The 15,546-nt window shown below is 34.1% G+C and overlaps 1 protein-coding gene across 1 annotated transcript in view; it reads left to right on the top strand.

Moving 5' to 3' along the window:
* Positions 1 to 15,546, top strand: part of LOC122401944 (histamine H2 receptor-like) — a 211,717-nt gene that overhangs the window by 182,711 nt on the left and 13,460 nt on the right. Inside the window, exon 3 of the mRNA XM_043404410.1 lies at positions 8,072 to 8,331. Coding sequence (XP_043260345.1) covers positions 8,072 to 8,331 — 260 coding nt within the window. The remainder of the gene's footprint in view (positions 1 to 8,071; positions 8,332 to 15,546) is intronic.

Genomic DNA, 15,546 nt, shown 5'->3' with positions numbered 1-15,546 from the left:
CATTTCACAATTACTGTATTTCCCATATTAATATTATATTGGAGTCTTATTTTAGTCCATAATATTGTTATAATGTTCCGAAGAAGACTTTCAACATAAATCAAAACGTCGACGAATAAATCTCCGTTCACAGTAATTGCTTTTATTATAAAGAAAAAACTGACTTTAAAGTCAAACATTCTGTGGCGTCGCCTCCCATGCTCGCCACCAGAGGGATCGTGTTCTCACAAGCGCTCGATCGGCCCCTCGGTTGCTATATACATAGATACAGTGCTGGACATGAGTATTGGCACAGCATGGTTGCAATGATACAAATGCTTATAACTGCTAAACAAATTGATTTGAAGGAAAAACTTTTTTGACATACAGGTAGCCCTCTTACAACACGGCACCCTATAACACGGTTTCGCTTTAACACGATAAGAAAATTACGAAAACCTTTGTACAACACTGTACTTCTATAGCACCGGATAACATGATTTTTGCTTAACATATTTAAAAACTAAATTACCTTAAAATAATGACGCGAAGGAATAATGAACTATACAGGGTGTTCGGCCAGACCTGGGAAAAATATTAATGGGGGATTTTAGAGGCCAAAATAAGACGAAAATCAAGAATACCAATTTGTTGATGGAGACTTCGTTAAAAAGTTATTAACAATTAAATTAAAAAATTTCAAACCGTTCTGGAAAAATTATTTTCGGTTGCGGGGATCAATTACAATCATTTTTGGTGAATAGTCATAACGTGTCAACATACTGTGTAATTCAAAACTAATAATTCAAAAACGAAGCCCTATCCGACATTTTTGCAAAGGAAATTGTTGTTCAGAATCGTCTCAGCTACCCATACATTTCCGGTTCTTACACTATTTACGGGACATCCTGCATTCCTCGATCGGCTTCCCAATATCCCAGTCGTCTAAGGCAGGGCCTGCTAGAAAGCTTAAATGATGAGTCCACTAGCAGGCCGAGACGAAACAAAGTTTCTCGAGATCCTAACCGCAGCGACGCAGCGCCACAATTCCATGTATAAAATGGCATAACACTCAAGAATAGAATATAAGTTATGTGAAGAAATCTTTATTCGTGCCGTAATCTAATTTTGAAGCATATCGACGCGACTATCAAAATAGTGTTTACCTTCGCTCTGTATTAACTAAAGGAACATCGCACGTGTAAATTATGGCGATCTCTTGAACGGTAATCCGATTAGGCTTACGGGTATTCATTATAATATATGGTACTTTGCATTTGTGTACGTTACATTATCCACATGGGAGAGTATGCTCCGCACGATAATCTCAAATCACAATGTTTGTTCTAAACATACATCAGCTTCTCTTATTAGCAAGTTGCATGCCAATGCAAATTAATCCTATTCCATCCAGTCAATATCTTAATAATAGATATTAAATATAAATATAACAAACGATTTTCCTCTTGCCAATTAAATAAAAAAAAAAAATACGTCGATTCGGATTAATCGTTTATTAGGTCTTACTTTGTCGTAATATTTTATCGCGCTTCATTTTGAATCTGGTACACTAATGTAGCTTTCTTTTATATGATATTATTATTTTTCTACTTCATTGATTTCTAATTTATTATATTAATTAAAATTTAATTTAATTAATGGAAGTGTCAACCATTTACACACTCACTAACCAAGTTTAGATTGCTCTAACCTTTTGAAAACATCCAATTAATGGGCATATTGTATTAATTATCTAATAACTATAATAATTATACGAAAGCATCGAGATAGTGTTTATTTTTAACGTTTAAAGCGTTTCACTTCTCTTATGTTGAATAGAAATGAAATTAATTGCATTAATTTTTTACGAACTGAGCATAAAGCAGCTGTTCCAATAATCGGACACTTGGCTTAGTTTTTTTTTAATATAAAGAAAAGAGCATTTGACGATATCTGTGAGTTTCATAGGATAATACAATATGATTAATTTTATTACTTGACTTTTGTTTCGAAACATTTTCAACACTAATGGCATAAATGCTTCAATTTAACACGTTGATTGCCACTTTAAGTATTGCAAAATAACAAATTCACTCATTGAATTATCGAATATTTTTATGTTTCACGCTATAATTAGAACAAATGTTATGGACATCTTTGATTTCATGAATTTATACGGTTATACTTCACCACTTTAAATACTGTTTGCTCTATAATATTATTTATTTCGCAGACTAAAAAGTATAAATTAAATGATTACTGTGAAACTTTTTTTTAAATTTTATTACGTCCGACAGATTGGATTTGGTGAAATCATCGGTAAAGACTGAATTTGAGGAGTCTGATTATTGGAACATATTTTAATTTAATTTTTTAATAACTTTTTTAACGAAGCCTCAGTGAAGAAATTGATATTCTTGATTTTCGTCTTATTTTGGCGTTTAGAATCTACCATTAAAATTCTTCCCAGAGGTGGTCGAACACCCTCTATATGCATATAATTATTTACCATGATACGGAATGACAGCAGACGCATAAATGGCTGCAGAATAGTTTCGAAAGTCCGTATGAAATTTCTTTTATTTCGAAACTTTCAGACGTCCACGCTACCTATCACGTCGTCAGAACTTTAAATGGAACTATAAAATTCTGATAATACTTATTCAAAGTGATTCCAAGTTTCATAGTTACTGATTCTGCCGGAAGTATGTGGCAAGGATGCGTCGAATGTGAGCATTACCATCGTAAAGTCTCGCTTCGAGTAAAATTCTCTATTCTATCGCGGCCGGGAGTGCTCAACATTTACGAAATTCTTTACAGGGGGAATTCCATAATCGCGTAATTCTATTGAAGCTGTTCCCCTTATCGCATCGTCCGGAAATTTCTTAGCCTCTTCCCTCTGCGAACGATAGTCAGTTTTATATCTTCCATTTGGAGCGATGCGTAAGATTACTATCAGACGTGCCCCTGCAAAACCGTATCTGAATTTAATGTCGTATATGGCAAAAACTGTCGAAACGTATTTGTTCGATGTCATTTTCTACAAAATGAAGTTTCGAATTTGCAAAACCAAAGACGACGGTGGTGTTCTGAATACGTTTTCAATAATTATACTTTATATTAGGTTGGGGGAAAAGAAAAATGTTTATATCACAATGTGTCCCCCTCTGTACCGTGCAAGTTTTGTATATAACATTTTTTAATATTATTATAAGTAACGGAGATATTCAAGGTGGACATAGTTATTGCCCCATCCTGTATATCACTACAGCCATTTAGGTGAAAAATAATGGATTTCTTTTTCCTCAACCCAATATATAGAATCTACCAAACACCTGTGCTTTCTATCAAAGATTACCAAAAATTTTAACGTTCAAAATTTGGAAACATTGTAAAGAGCAACGCTAACAAATGTGGAGAAAATGTAAATAATATTTCGTCAGTCGAACGCTTTTTACAAAATATGAAGAACGAGCAATGTGAAATATCCCAGTTCGTTGTTAAATACATCGAAAGACGAAGAATAATAGAAGGAATTTGTTAAACTGAATTATACATTATATCATCTAAAACTATTTAATAAAATTAACATTTTAACGTATTAAACGAATGAGTAATCTCAAAGCTTTCGTAAACGAATTTAAATAACATTTTCATCGATGGTAGATGTTCAGGAATATTCACGGAAGCGCGTCGAACTTTTGTTCAGATACCTTCGAGCGCTAAAGATGCCGTGCAAGTATTAAGAACGATATCCATTACGAATACGTTCCCCGGTATTGTGCGTAACCATATATCCTGCTGATCAACAATCTCACGAAATTCGATATCTTGCAACAAAGATTTACCGATACTCTAAACCGTTGGTTTCTCGATCATCTTCCGTGCTACACGCAAGCGGATCTGTACGTCTTGAATTTACCTAACCCAAACACAATGAATTTCTGACTGGTGTCATGGCGAGGGTATAACTCCAATAAGTTTCGTGAGACATCGGTCATGCAAATACGCTATTTCCGAACGTAATTTTTGTGTTATTGGTGCAGCTGAAACGCGTGTCGAACGACAATCCACTGTTAGAATCTATTAACAACACGCTAGAAAATGAGGCGTACGGTAGAACTTCGATTTCTCGATTATTCGAGGCATCCATTATTCCGTCTATCAAAACGACGACGATCAGACTTTGAAAAACTTTATTTAATAACCTATACAACAAATAAAATTGAATTCTGCTGAAGATATTTGGCTATTTTAACCAATTTTTCCTATATTCGAATAGCAAAGTATTATTTAATAATATTTAAATGTTTTAGCATGTACCATATTCTTATTTACTCGTAAATACGTATCTTTTGCCAATTTTCAACACTTTTTTATGTCACTGCACCCTTCGTAGTTTTTATGTTCTATTAATATAATTGTAAAAATGAAGTTGTTTAAAAAATATTGACGCGGTGAAACGTATCATCGCGTCGGGTACTGGCTAGATTCCCGCGCGAACTACATTTTTAGTTCTTTTGGGGTGGTAAGGTACCAATTAACCTTCGTGGTACCTTCTTCCAGCCGTCACTCGCCAAACTAATCTTGAGTGACTAGTTACAAATTTGTGACCGTTGAGATCACCGATAGTTCGCTTTATGTCGCGTTTCTTTTTCTTTTTTTTATTGAAAGTTTATAGTCGCGTCAACTGTAAGGTTATTAGCGACTGTACTAAGAATTGCGAGACGTTAGGGGTAGGTGATTGGGTGCTGCGTTGCCAAGAGAGTCTTCATAGTTTGTCTAGTAATCCGATGGTGTTGCAATTTATCACTGCGTCTTGGTGTGATGACGATGTATTTCTATTTAAAAAGAGCGCAACAGGTCAGAGGCGTAATAAAAATAGCAATTGCAAAGCAATTTGCAAAGCAAAGAGTGCAAGTTATTTATACTATATATACACGTCGTACTAAAAATATACACCATTCCTAAAGGCTGCAAACTTTCCCAACCGTAGACAATGGTGGATTCAGAGGGGGAAATGTACGATAGGAATGATTAACCCCCTCTATAAGAATGAAATCTTATCAAAATATATTTATCACTCATTTTACTTTACATTCTACAAACGTTTCTTAGCATGAACTTGTATATGTATAGATATAATTAATCTATTTAAGTAATTAAAATATTAACAAAGAAATTAAAAACAAATTTCAAATCATGCAATACATGGTTTAAAACTATACTTTTAGATATTTTGCCCAAAGTATGCCCTTTGGATCTAAAAATCTCGTGGACGATTCACAAATTAAATAGATTATTCAGAACAAAGGGGGAAATGTACAATAGGAATGATTAACCCCCTCTATAAGAATGAAATCTTATCAAAATATATTTATCACTCATTTTACTTTACATTCTACAAACGTTTCTTAGCATGAACTTGTATATGTATAGATATAATTAATCTATTTAAGTAATTAAAATATTAACAAAGAAATTAAAAACAAATTTCAAATCATGCAATACATGGTTTAAAACTATACTTTTAGATATTTTGCCCCAAGTATGCCCTTTGGATCTAAAAATCACGTGGACGATTCACAAATTAAATAGATTATTCAGAACAAAGGTATCAAATATTTAACTTTTTCTTGCAAAAACCTGTATTTTAGAAAAGATAGAACAACGTCGGAAACTTCAAACAAAAGAGAAACTTGGAACTGCGCCTTACACAGTACAAACGTCACTACAGTGTGAAGATTTAACATTTGTTTCAAATACTGTTTCTGGCATCGTGCCAGTTAGAAAGAAGTACCATCCCATTTATAAAACTTCTTTCTACAAAATCTGTAATTTAAGAAGATAGAGTGAATTCGGAAATTTCGGGGAGGGATTAAAAGTTGGACGTAACACCTCTCGAAATAATACAACTCGTTTTCAATATTAAAATATAATCCTTTTCTAACGGTAGTATGCAACGGTAAAAATAATTCGTTTAATAAAGAAAGAAAGAAATCTTTAGAAAATCAAACTTTTAAATTGTTCGTCGATATGAGAATAGTTCCAAAAAATACATCAAACACATCAATGATACGAAGGAACGATCGTGGTGGTTGTGCCATCCCATTTATTAAACTTCTTTCTACAAAATCTGTAATTTAAGAAGATAGAGTGAATTCGGAAATTTCGGGGAGGGATTAAAAGTTGGACGTTACACCTTTCGAAATAATACAACACGTTTTCAATATTAAAATATAATCCTTTTCTAACGGTAATATGCAACGGTAAAAATAATTCGTTTAATAAAGAAAGAAAGAAATCTTTAGAAAATCAAACTTTTAAATTGTTCGTCGATATGAGAATAGTTCCAAAAAATACATCAAACTCATCAATGATACGAAGAAGCGATCGTGGTTGTGTGATTATTAAAGCACCAGACTATCTTTGTAATACGAGCTCTGATCAATACCTTACAATTAGGGTTGTCAGCATGTCGGCTTTAATCTTCAAAGCTCCTCTGGGAGCTTAATAACCCGATATCGAATCGTTGCAATACGGTTTCCTTCCTGGTTTAAACTGGATGATCGTCGTTAGCCTTGCTTCAAATTTCATAAATCAGGATGGAACCAAGGTTTGCCATGAGGTGATACCAATTAGCTCGGTGAAAAATATACAAGCGTGTAAAAATCTTTAAGGATGAAACGAATAATCGTAGTTGGCCGTAGAACTACGGAAGATACGACTTGTCCTGTATAAAAGCTCAAAATAAATTTACATCTCGAAAGAGACGCTAATTGTTCTTCGCGAGGTCTTGTTCTGCAAAGAGTACTGTTCAAACTAAACGGAATTAAATCTGCTCGCGTTGAGACGAGCCTCGCCAATTTAGACAGTAGTGAATAGACTACGTATAATACGGGCCTTTACTTCGTTGGATGTTTACACACGTTGAAATTTGCAATGACGTTCTATCTCTGTAAGCTCTTTACGCCGCGCCGGAGCTGTAGAAGCATTCATTTGAAGTTCGCCAATCGAACGAATTCAAAATAAAGAATAAAAGAACGAAGGAACAATGTTACCGTGTTCTCCCCTTTACACACACATTTCTTTTCGCGTTTTATGTAGATAAAAAACGAGATCTGCTTTTACAGATTTAATCAGTTTTAATAATTATTTTACAGTCTCGTGCCTTTCCAGCGTTCCTTGTAATCGAAAATGCCTTTAAACATAAGCAAATAATAATCACACATAGTTCATAAAAAATTTATTTCTTTTTAAATAAATTATAACCATGTTAGAAGCTTGTTTTTCAACATAAACAAATAATAAATTAAGTAAGTTATATTATGTTACTAAATTTTTTATTTAATATATTTAACACTTTGACTGTTTTCACTATGGAACTAAAACAATCAATTCTCATATTGAAATGTTAAAAGAAATAAAGAATAGGATTCATGAATTTTAGTGAGATTATGAAAATAAGTACTACGATAAATTTTTTATAATCGTCCAAAATCAAAGGTTTGGTCTCCGTAAACAATTTTACGGTTTTGGTGTCTCAGTCAACGCATTAAATATTATAAAATCGAAAACGACCACATAGAGTGTGTTTTCGAAAATAGTAGCACACTTTCCTATTATTTAGAACTGCTCTGTCTTAATATTTTATATATTAGGAGCATTAAAATATTTTTCAGTCATTTTATGTGCGAACGAAATATTTCATCAAGTAGAATCTTCGTTTGATTATATGCTCAATATCCAACGTACGACGTGAAACGAAAAATCATATATTTTAAAGCAACCCCTATTTTGCTAACGCGTGAAAAGATGAAGTATTTTTTAATATACTTGAAACATCTGTGCAGCGCAATATGGCGCTGCAGAGTTAGTGAGAATATGATGCCACGACTTTATTACTCGGCATTATCATTTCCAATCTTTATGTAATTGCTTTCTTTTTGAAAAAAGAAATCCCCATCTTGTAATTTCAATTTTACGACACGCTTATTCGATTTCTTTTTGCATTTGCATTCAAACTCGTTTGACTACGTTTAAGCACCAAACGTCGTAGTTTTACTATCCTATTAATGGTCGTATTTTCCAGTTCCAGGATGAACGCGACGACGACCTACCTTGGTGCAACGAGCACTTTAGCTGAAATTATGGGCCTCGAGTCACAGATAAGAATGGATAAAACGGAAAACGCTCTGGACAATGACCTTGATATTTCACCAGTCACCCTGTCGTCGGCGTGGTCCAGGGTAGCCAGACTCCTTTTGTTAGCGTCGATGGCCGTTGGTGGCAGTGTTGGTAACGTCTTCATGATCTCAGCAGTGGTGGTTGAAGATCAACTCAAGAAACGAGGTATATATGTCTACTCTCTTTACTTACTATTTAAAAATCAATATCACCTTTCTTTTGTAATTTCTGAATGTACAATCTTTCAAATAATGATTAGGTCGTTCCAAATATTCGTGCTGAGTTTTGTACAACTTAAAGCAATATTTTACACAACCAGGGTGTTCGACCAGCCCTGGAAAAAATTTTAATGGAAGATTCTAGAGGCCAAAATAAGACGAAAATCAAGAATACTAATTTGTTGATGGAGGCTTCGTTAAAAAGTTATTAACGTTTAAAGTTCCGCCAATACTGAATTTTTTTCTAGAAAGTGGGTGGAATTTTGGGGGTAGGTCTATTCACCAAAAATGATTGCAATTGACCCCCGCAAACGAAAATAATTTTTCCCGAATTATTTGAAATTTTTTTTCACCGAAAACTGTAGACATTGCCGATTTTTCTTAAAAATTTGTTTTTTATTTTTTATAATTTTCTTTGACGCTCTACAGAAAAGTTGTCTAATACCTTTTTGTAGGTACCCATGGGCTTTGCCTAAGAAAAGAATTTCATTGAGATACTTTTACTATTGTAGGAGATATGGCCTTTTGAAAATTGTACCAGTTTTAGGGGTTTTCTCTCACTTTACGGTGTTAAGGAACAACTTTTCGAATATTCTTTGAATTTCTGCATATTCTTCGTCAAAATACGCGTTGATTGCCGTTTGAAACATTGAAATCCTTCAATCGGTTCCAGAGTTATGATGTTTTAAAGATACGCATGTCGGGTGACATTTCTGACCTGAAATTACATTTTCGATAAGGAATTTTTTTCTCGAAACTGAGTAGAATTTCAGGGGTATGTGTATTCACCAAAAATGATTGTAATTGACCCCCGCAACCAAAAATAATTTTTACAAAATGATTTTAATTTTCGTCTTATTTTGGCCTCTAGAATCTCCCATTAAAATTTTTCCCAAGGGTGACTGAACACCCTGTATTAGGAGTTATGCGGTTCCTTTAATTTTAATATAATTTTTCTTATTTGCCGAGCGATATTTGTCAATAATTCATTATCGATAGGCGTTTTCTTGGAAAAACATCATAAAATTCCGAAAGAAGATCCAGTTGTTCCCGGCATAACAGTTATTCCATATCTATTCAAGAGATACGAAAGACGATCTTAGTTGCCCACTACGAACGTAAAAATAAAAGAGTCAAAGAGCATTTTCTGTTTTACTATCATCCTTTGTGACAGCGTATCCATGCGTAGGTGGATTTTTACACACGAATGCAAGTAAAAGGATCTTTCCGTGGGGAGGAACAAAAAGGGACGATTTTATAAAAGAACATCGAATGACAGTCTTTTGTAGGATTGGCGTGCTTTGTCAAAGATATTTCTCTGGCAATGGAAAGCTTCACATTTCACATTTCTCGAATAAATATTAAATGAAAGTCTTTTCGAAAGCTTTATACGAGTTTCTTCATACGTTTAAAATTACTATTTCTAGTTGTTACGACGCGAAATAACAATTACGATTTATTCTGGGTTGCAGCGTAACAGTAAATTCATAAAGCCAGCGGATGTAGAGTCAAACCTTTCGTACAATCAAGTTGTGCCTATAATCAAGTGCCATTAAGACGGCTATTTAATTATTAAATTCACTCGAATCTGCATGGCCCTCCAAATCCAGGCGTTCTATGACTTTACTACCTACAATAACATCGAAAACCGGTGCTAGACGAAGGAAAATTATTAAAAATAACCGTTACATGCCGCCTCCCACCGATCAACTTCGCCTCCAAACTGATTGGCCAGTATATTGGCAATTTTTGACCAATCTAAGACCGATGCTGCCTCCCATGGCCTTGGATACGCCCATGGCGAGGTTAGCTTCTTGGGCAACCTTGGCCCAGACACCAGATCAAAATTAACAGTTAAACACCACTCATCGATAGTATATTCGAGAGTTGTACATTTCGGCTATCCGACGTAGAATAAATTGTTATTGGATGTTAAGACTGGGAAAACAATAACTATAGCATGGATCCCATCCCACATGGATATCTACGGGAATGTTATGGCTGACCTTGAAGCAAAAGTTGCATCTACCCTGTATGCGGAAGGTCAACCCTTAATCAACACCTCCGGAGACGTCATCCTACACATTAAATCATTGTGGAAACAGGACTGGAGTCACATGTGGAGGAAATATGTATAAAGCGAGCCCACTCCATAGAGAAACCGACAATTTCTACGACCTGACAACAAATACAAAATTCAATAGGAAACAACAAGTGGCGATAACCCGAATCAGAACTGGACACACCAAATTAACTCACTCGCACCTCCTAAATAACAGTCAACCCAGGTTTTGTGAAACATGCAGCACACCCTTAACTGTTAACCACATCATCCTCGATTGCAGGAAGTACGATCAAGTCAGAAGAGGCCTGAAAATCATGGACAACATCACCGAGGCGACCACTTCACCCTTGTGCCAGAACGTACTACTATTATTCTGCAAAACCATCGAAATTCTAGACAATCTATGAAGACTGCGACACCACCCTCGCTAATCCTATAAATTTTCCTCCACAAGTTTCCAACCAAATAACTACCATAGACAGATAAATCGGGCCAATAATAGTCGCTAATAACCCCTGTTGTTGATACGACTATAAACTCGTGTAGGAAAGGAAAAAAACTATTCCACTGATTGTGATTCAAGTATTTACCTTCCGAATCCCACAAATATTCACTCGTCATTAACGTTGACGTGTGAAGTTGAGCACATCAGAAAGTTTCTTTCATCAAATTTCAATTATTTTGCTCATCCCCTCAACACCAGTGCTTCGATACAATTAAGAAGGGATGCATGCAACACTGTTACTGTAAATAAAAATCTAGAGGTATTTGTGAGAGAGATTCACGGCAGGTTATTGAACGTGCACCAAATAAAGAGCCTCGGGTTTCGTTATAACCGATTTATTATAAGAAAGTTTAAATTACAACGAGGCAACGCGAGATCGAGCAAACAACACGAACAAAGGAACAGATCAGACAGACAATTGAAATGAAGATGTGCCCGACACCGGGTGGCACGTTTAAAGCCCGTGTATCGTTTATTCTAACAGTATTTATCCCTGTGCATGCTTCAAGCAAGTACAAACTTTTTGATCAAACACCGTAACTCAAAGTTAACTAAAAACAATTACATCTTAGTGGTAGAAAATTCTGTCGTATATGCCTACGACATTATGTGTGTTTTGCTTCAATTTTTTGCAAATTCGCGCTGCATAGGAAATAGTAAAATATCTGTATACGTATGCGTAGTGTGGAGCAGCATGTAAGTAATTAAAAAAGTATTGCGTCACTATTCATGTCCCTTGTATCGCTGTTAAATAAAATCTATAGAGTAAAACCAGAAATTGGTATCCCGGTAGACAGCCTGGGAAATTCGAAAAACGCTTTCAGTCGTAAAATCGGGACTGAACGTATAAATCTTTCTCTCCAGTAAATCTGTTTCAACTGCACATTGCGTGAAACTTACTGAGTGATTTATAAAAGCGGCTTGATGAATTTAGGAGCGTTTAGTATTCACCAAAATTGACAACAATGTCCAGATTCACATTATAAATGTGTACAAACTGCGATGAATAAAGTATATGTAATCCCGTGCAACGAATAACTGAAAGTTGTTTTAAAATGAGAGGTGAATAAGCGAAACAAATAATATCCTGATAAAAAAATCTAATTTGAACCAAGCACTCTATTTTAGCTGTTTATTTTCATCAAGGTTTTTAATGGGCTCGCGTTAATTGGGTATCTTTTAAGTATTTTACTTTTTTTTTCATTAATTTCAATTTATTTTATTCGGACTAGATTTAAAAGTCGTTTAGAAATTTATATCTAATTGATAAAAATATTTTTTTCGACTAAAATTGTTTATTGAAGACAAAGTGCAAATTACACTGGTTGGGGCATATAACCTAGTCGACCAATTTACATCAAATTTTGTGTAGCCATATGGCACATCATTATGTACTTTTTTACATGATGGATTTATTATTGCAATAAAATAGGAAAAATTTCATGTTTGAAACTTGTGTTTTTTACATGACGAGGAACTTCTTTGAAATCGATCACGTCGGAAGTAGCATTTGTTAATATACTTTAAAAAAATAAGTTATTGTTTGCTTTCGTGTAAAAACCTGACCACATACACCTTCGAAGAACGGAAAAAGCTAAAGAGACATCATTTTCTGCATCTAACAAAAATAAGATTATTGTTGGTGTATTCAAAAATTTAAAATTATTCTGGAAAAATTATTTTCGGTTGCTGGGGTCAATTACAATCACTTTTGGTCAATAGATCTACCCCTGAAATCCCATCCACTTTCTAGAAAAAAAATTCAGTACTTGCGAAACTTTAAACGTTAATATCTTTTTAACGAAGCCTCCATCAACAAATTAGTATTCTTGATTTTCGTCTTATTTTTGCCTCTAGAATACCCCATTAAAATTTTCCACCGGGGTGACCGAACACCCTGAATATTCAACAAGATATTATACTATGGTGAATAAGAAGTAACCAGCAAATTCTATTTCGTTTGGCTGAATCTTTCATGGAAAACCTATGTGTTAATTAATATAATGACAAACTCCTATGACAAGTTCCTTCTAGCGTTCTTCGTAAAGTATTCGCAGAAATTACGGGTGAACGACTAAGGTGTGATTTCTCTTCGATAGTTGAATCACAGAAGCAAAGTTTTGGCAACCGGTTTGGCACATACGTGTCATACATTACGGTGATATCGTTAAAAGCTTCACACACACTTTTGGCAACTGCTGTCGCTCTATAGTCCATTTGATACTTGTATGTACTGTCGCATGTGCACTTTATCACTGAACAAATTTACTGTACCAAATCAAATAAGGAAATTCCTCATTTCCTAAATCGTATCACTACTTTATATCTCAAGATGGAAAAGATATTAATTCCCATATTAAATTAGTCATTTTTCTATTCATTACGAGCAAATCGAGCACCGTACGAATTAAACAATGAAACTTTTTCAGTCGATAAATACAAATACTAACATAGAATATGAGACATTTCGTAAAGTATTGCGTTTAAAATGATTATGTTTTTATATGTGAAATTTGTGTAAAAAGAACGCATAGTTCGATTTGAAAAACAAGTACAAGGATATATTGCACCAAATATAAAAATTGTCATTTACTACATCAACTTTCACAAATTTTCTGTATCTTCGATGAGAAAAAACTTACAGTTTGTCTTTGTTTCTAGAATCACTCTGTATAAGAACATATTTAAGGGCAAAACCGCGTAACTTGATTTTGCTACTGGACACCCTGTATATTCCATGATATACTGAATATTAATATGAAATATACCGAATATTTGGCAGATTTGTCTCTTTGGTATAATTTTTGCAATAAGCAGGAGGAAATAACTGAACTGTTTGAATGTATTCGAGGAAACAGATAAGTTGTCGGATAAAATCGATCACATCTCGTCGACACACGCGAGTTTCGATACTGCTGTAAAAAAGAAGTCGTAAAGTAGGATTCCCATGGAAACTCGGAATTCTTCTTCTCGTTAAGCGAAGAACGGATATGTATTTATTGTTATTGTCACAGTAAAATTGTGAAATTGCTATGGAGGATCGGGAATCCCTCCACGTTATGGGGACACTGATGATTCCGGTTCTTCGTCGATGTCAAGAGAAAGAGCTGAAGAGTTGCGCACGAGGAAGTTTACGGCCGGGGTTACGACGGGAATGGAACAAAATTTTCCTGTTGAATCGCCCCGAATGCGGGAAACTTAGAATTACTTACGGAGCTATCAAGATTTACGCAGAATGAGGAAGTGGTAAAAATTCTCCGGTGTTTTTCGCGAACAGTTTCCTAAACGAGCATGTGAAAGGAGCAGACGACAAACGTAATCAAAGCAATTTTACAAATTTTTTAATAATTGTTGATGGAGGCTTCGTTAAAAAGTTATTAACAATTAAATTCAAAAATTTCAAATCGTTCTAAAAAAATTATTTTTAGTTGTGGGGGTCAATTACAATCATTTTTGGTGAATACATATACCCCCGAATTCCTACCTACTTTCGAGAAAAAAATTCAAGAAGGTATGAAATTTTTCGGCGAAAAAAAAATTTGAAATCGTTCTGGAAAAATTATTTTCAATTAAAGGGGTCAATTACAATAATTTTTGGTCAATAGACATATCCTCGAAATCCTGCGCATTTTCGAGAAAAAAATTCAGTACGGGCGGAACTTTAAACGTTAATAACTTTTTAACGAAGCCTCGATCAACAAATTGGTATTCTTGATTTTCATCTTATTTTGGCCTCTAGAATCCCTCATTAAAATTTTCCCTGTATAATAGAAATATCTGACTGGTAAATACGAAATAACTATGAGAGATTAGAATACAATTTTTTGTAGCTACAAATCAGAGTTTAATTTGTTCGAAAGCGACGGAAAACAATAGTTTCGACGATCTGTAAAAAGTAAATGCAGTTATAGATACCAAATTCCAATAGTTAAGTACGTTGAAGGGACGGTTACGATGTGGGGTTCGTTTAATTAAGTTGGAATGCAATTAATAATCCGTATTAGATCTCTTTTTTATTAAACTTAATTTATTGATTCGAAAAAACGAAGAGTTCAATGTATTACGATTTAATAATGGACTTTCTTTTTCTGAGAATATAGTAAAAGGAAATCTGTTACCGTGTATCAAGAAAAGTATGTCGGCAAATTAGGATTTCCAACATGACAGTAATTGGTATAATCACACTGTCAAAGTGTTAAAAGAGTAGTTATGTACCAACATATAAATTTTACTTTTTCATGGAATAGAAATTAATACTAGAAAACACATAAAAAGAGAAACAATCTATTATAATCTTTAAGAAATAAATAGATAATATTTTTCAATCAATACATTAACGATCTTAATAATTAGTATTGCAGAGGGCACGACGACGAATTATTAAATCTAACTAATGTATAATATGAATGAACCCGAATTTTTTATGAAGAATTGTTTTTAATTTGTACTGAGAACTATTTTTCATCTGATATTTTTGCACACATCGATAGTCACTAATAATGAATATTTATCGTTACATCGTTCTTACAAATTTGTTATCTTTATAGACTGGTATGTTAATAATGCATTCTTTGTATTTTAAGAAATGTCTT

Source organism: Colletes gigas, unplaced genomic scaffold, assembly GCF_013123115.1.
Source record: "Colletes gigas isolate AHSC1104 unplaced genomic scaffold, ASM1312311v1 Colletes_gigas_Sc00030, whole genome shotgun sequence".
Lineage (NCBI taxonomy): Eukaryota > Metazoa > Arthropoda > Insecta > Hymenoptera > Colletidae > Colletes > Colletes gigas.
Note: the sequence above shows the minus strand (reverse complement) of the source record. Positions and strands in the feature narration are given on the sequence as shown.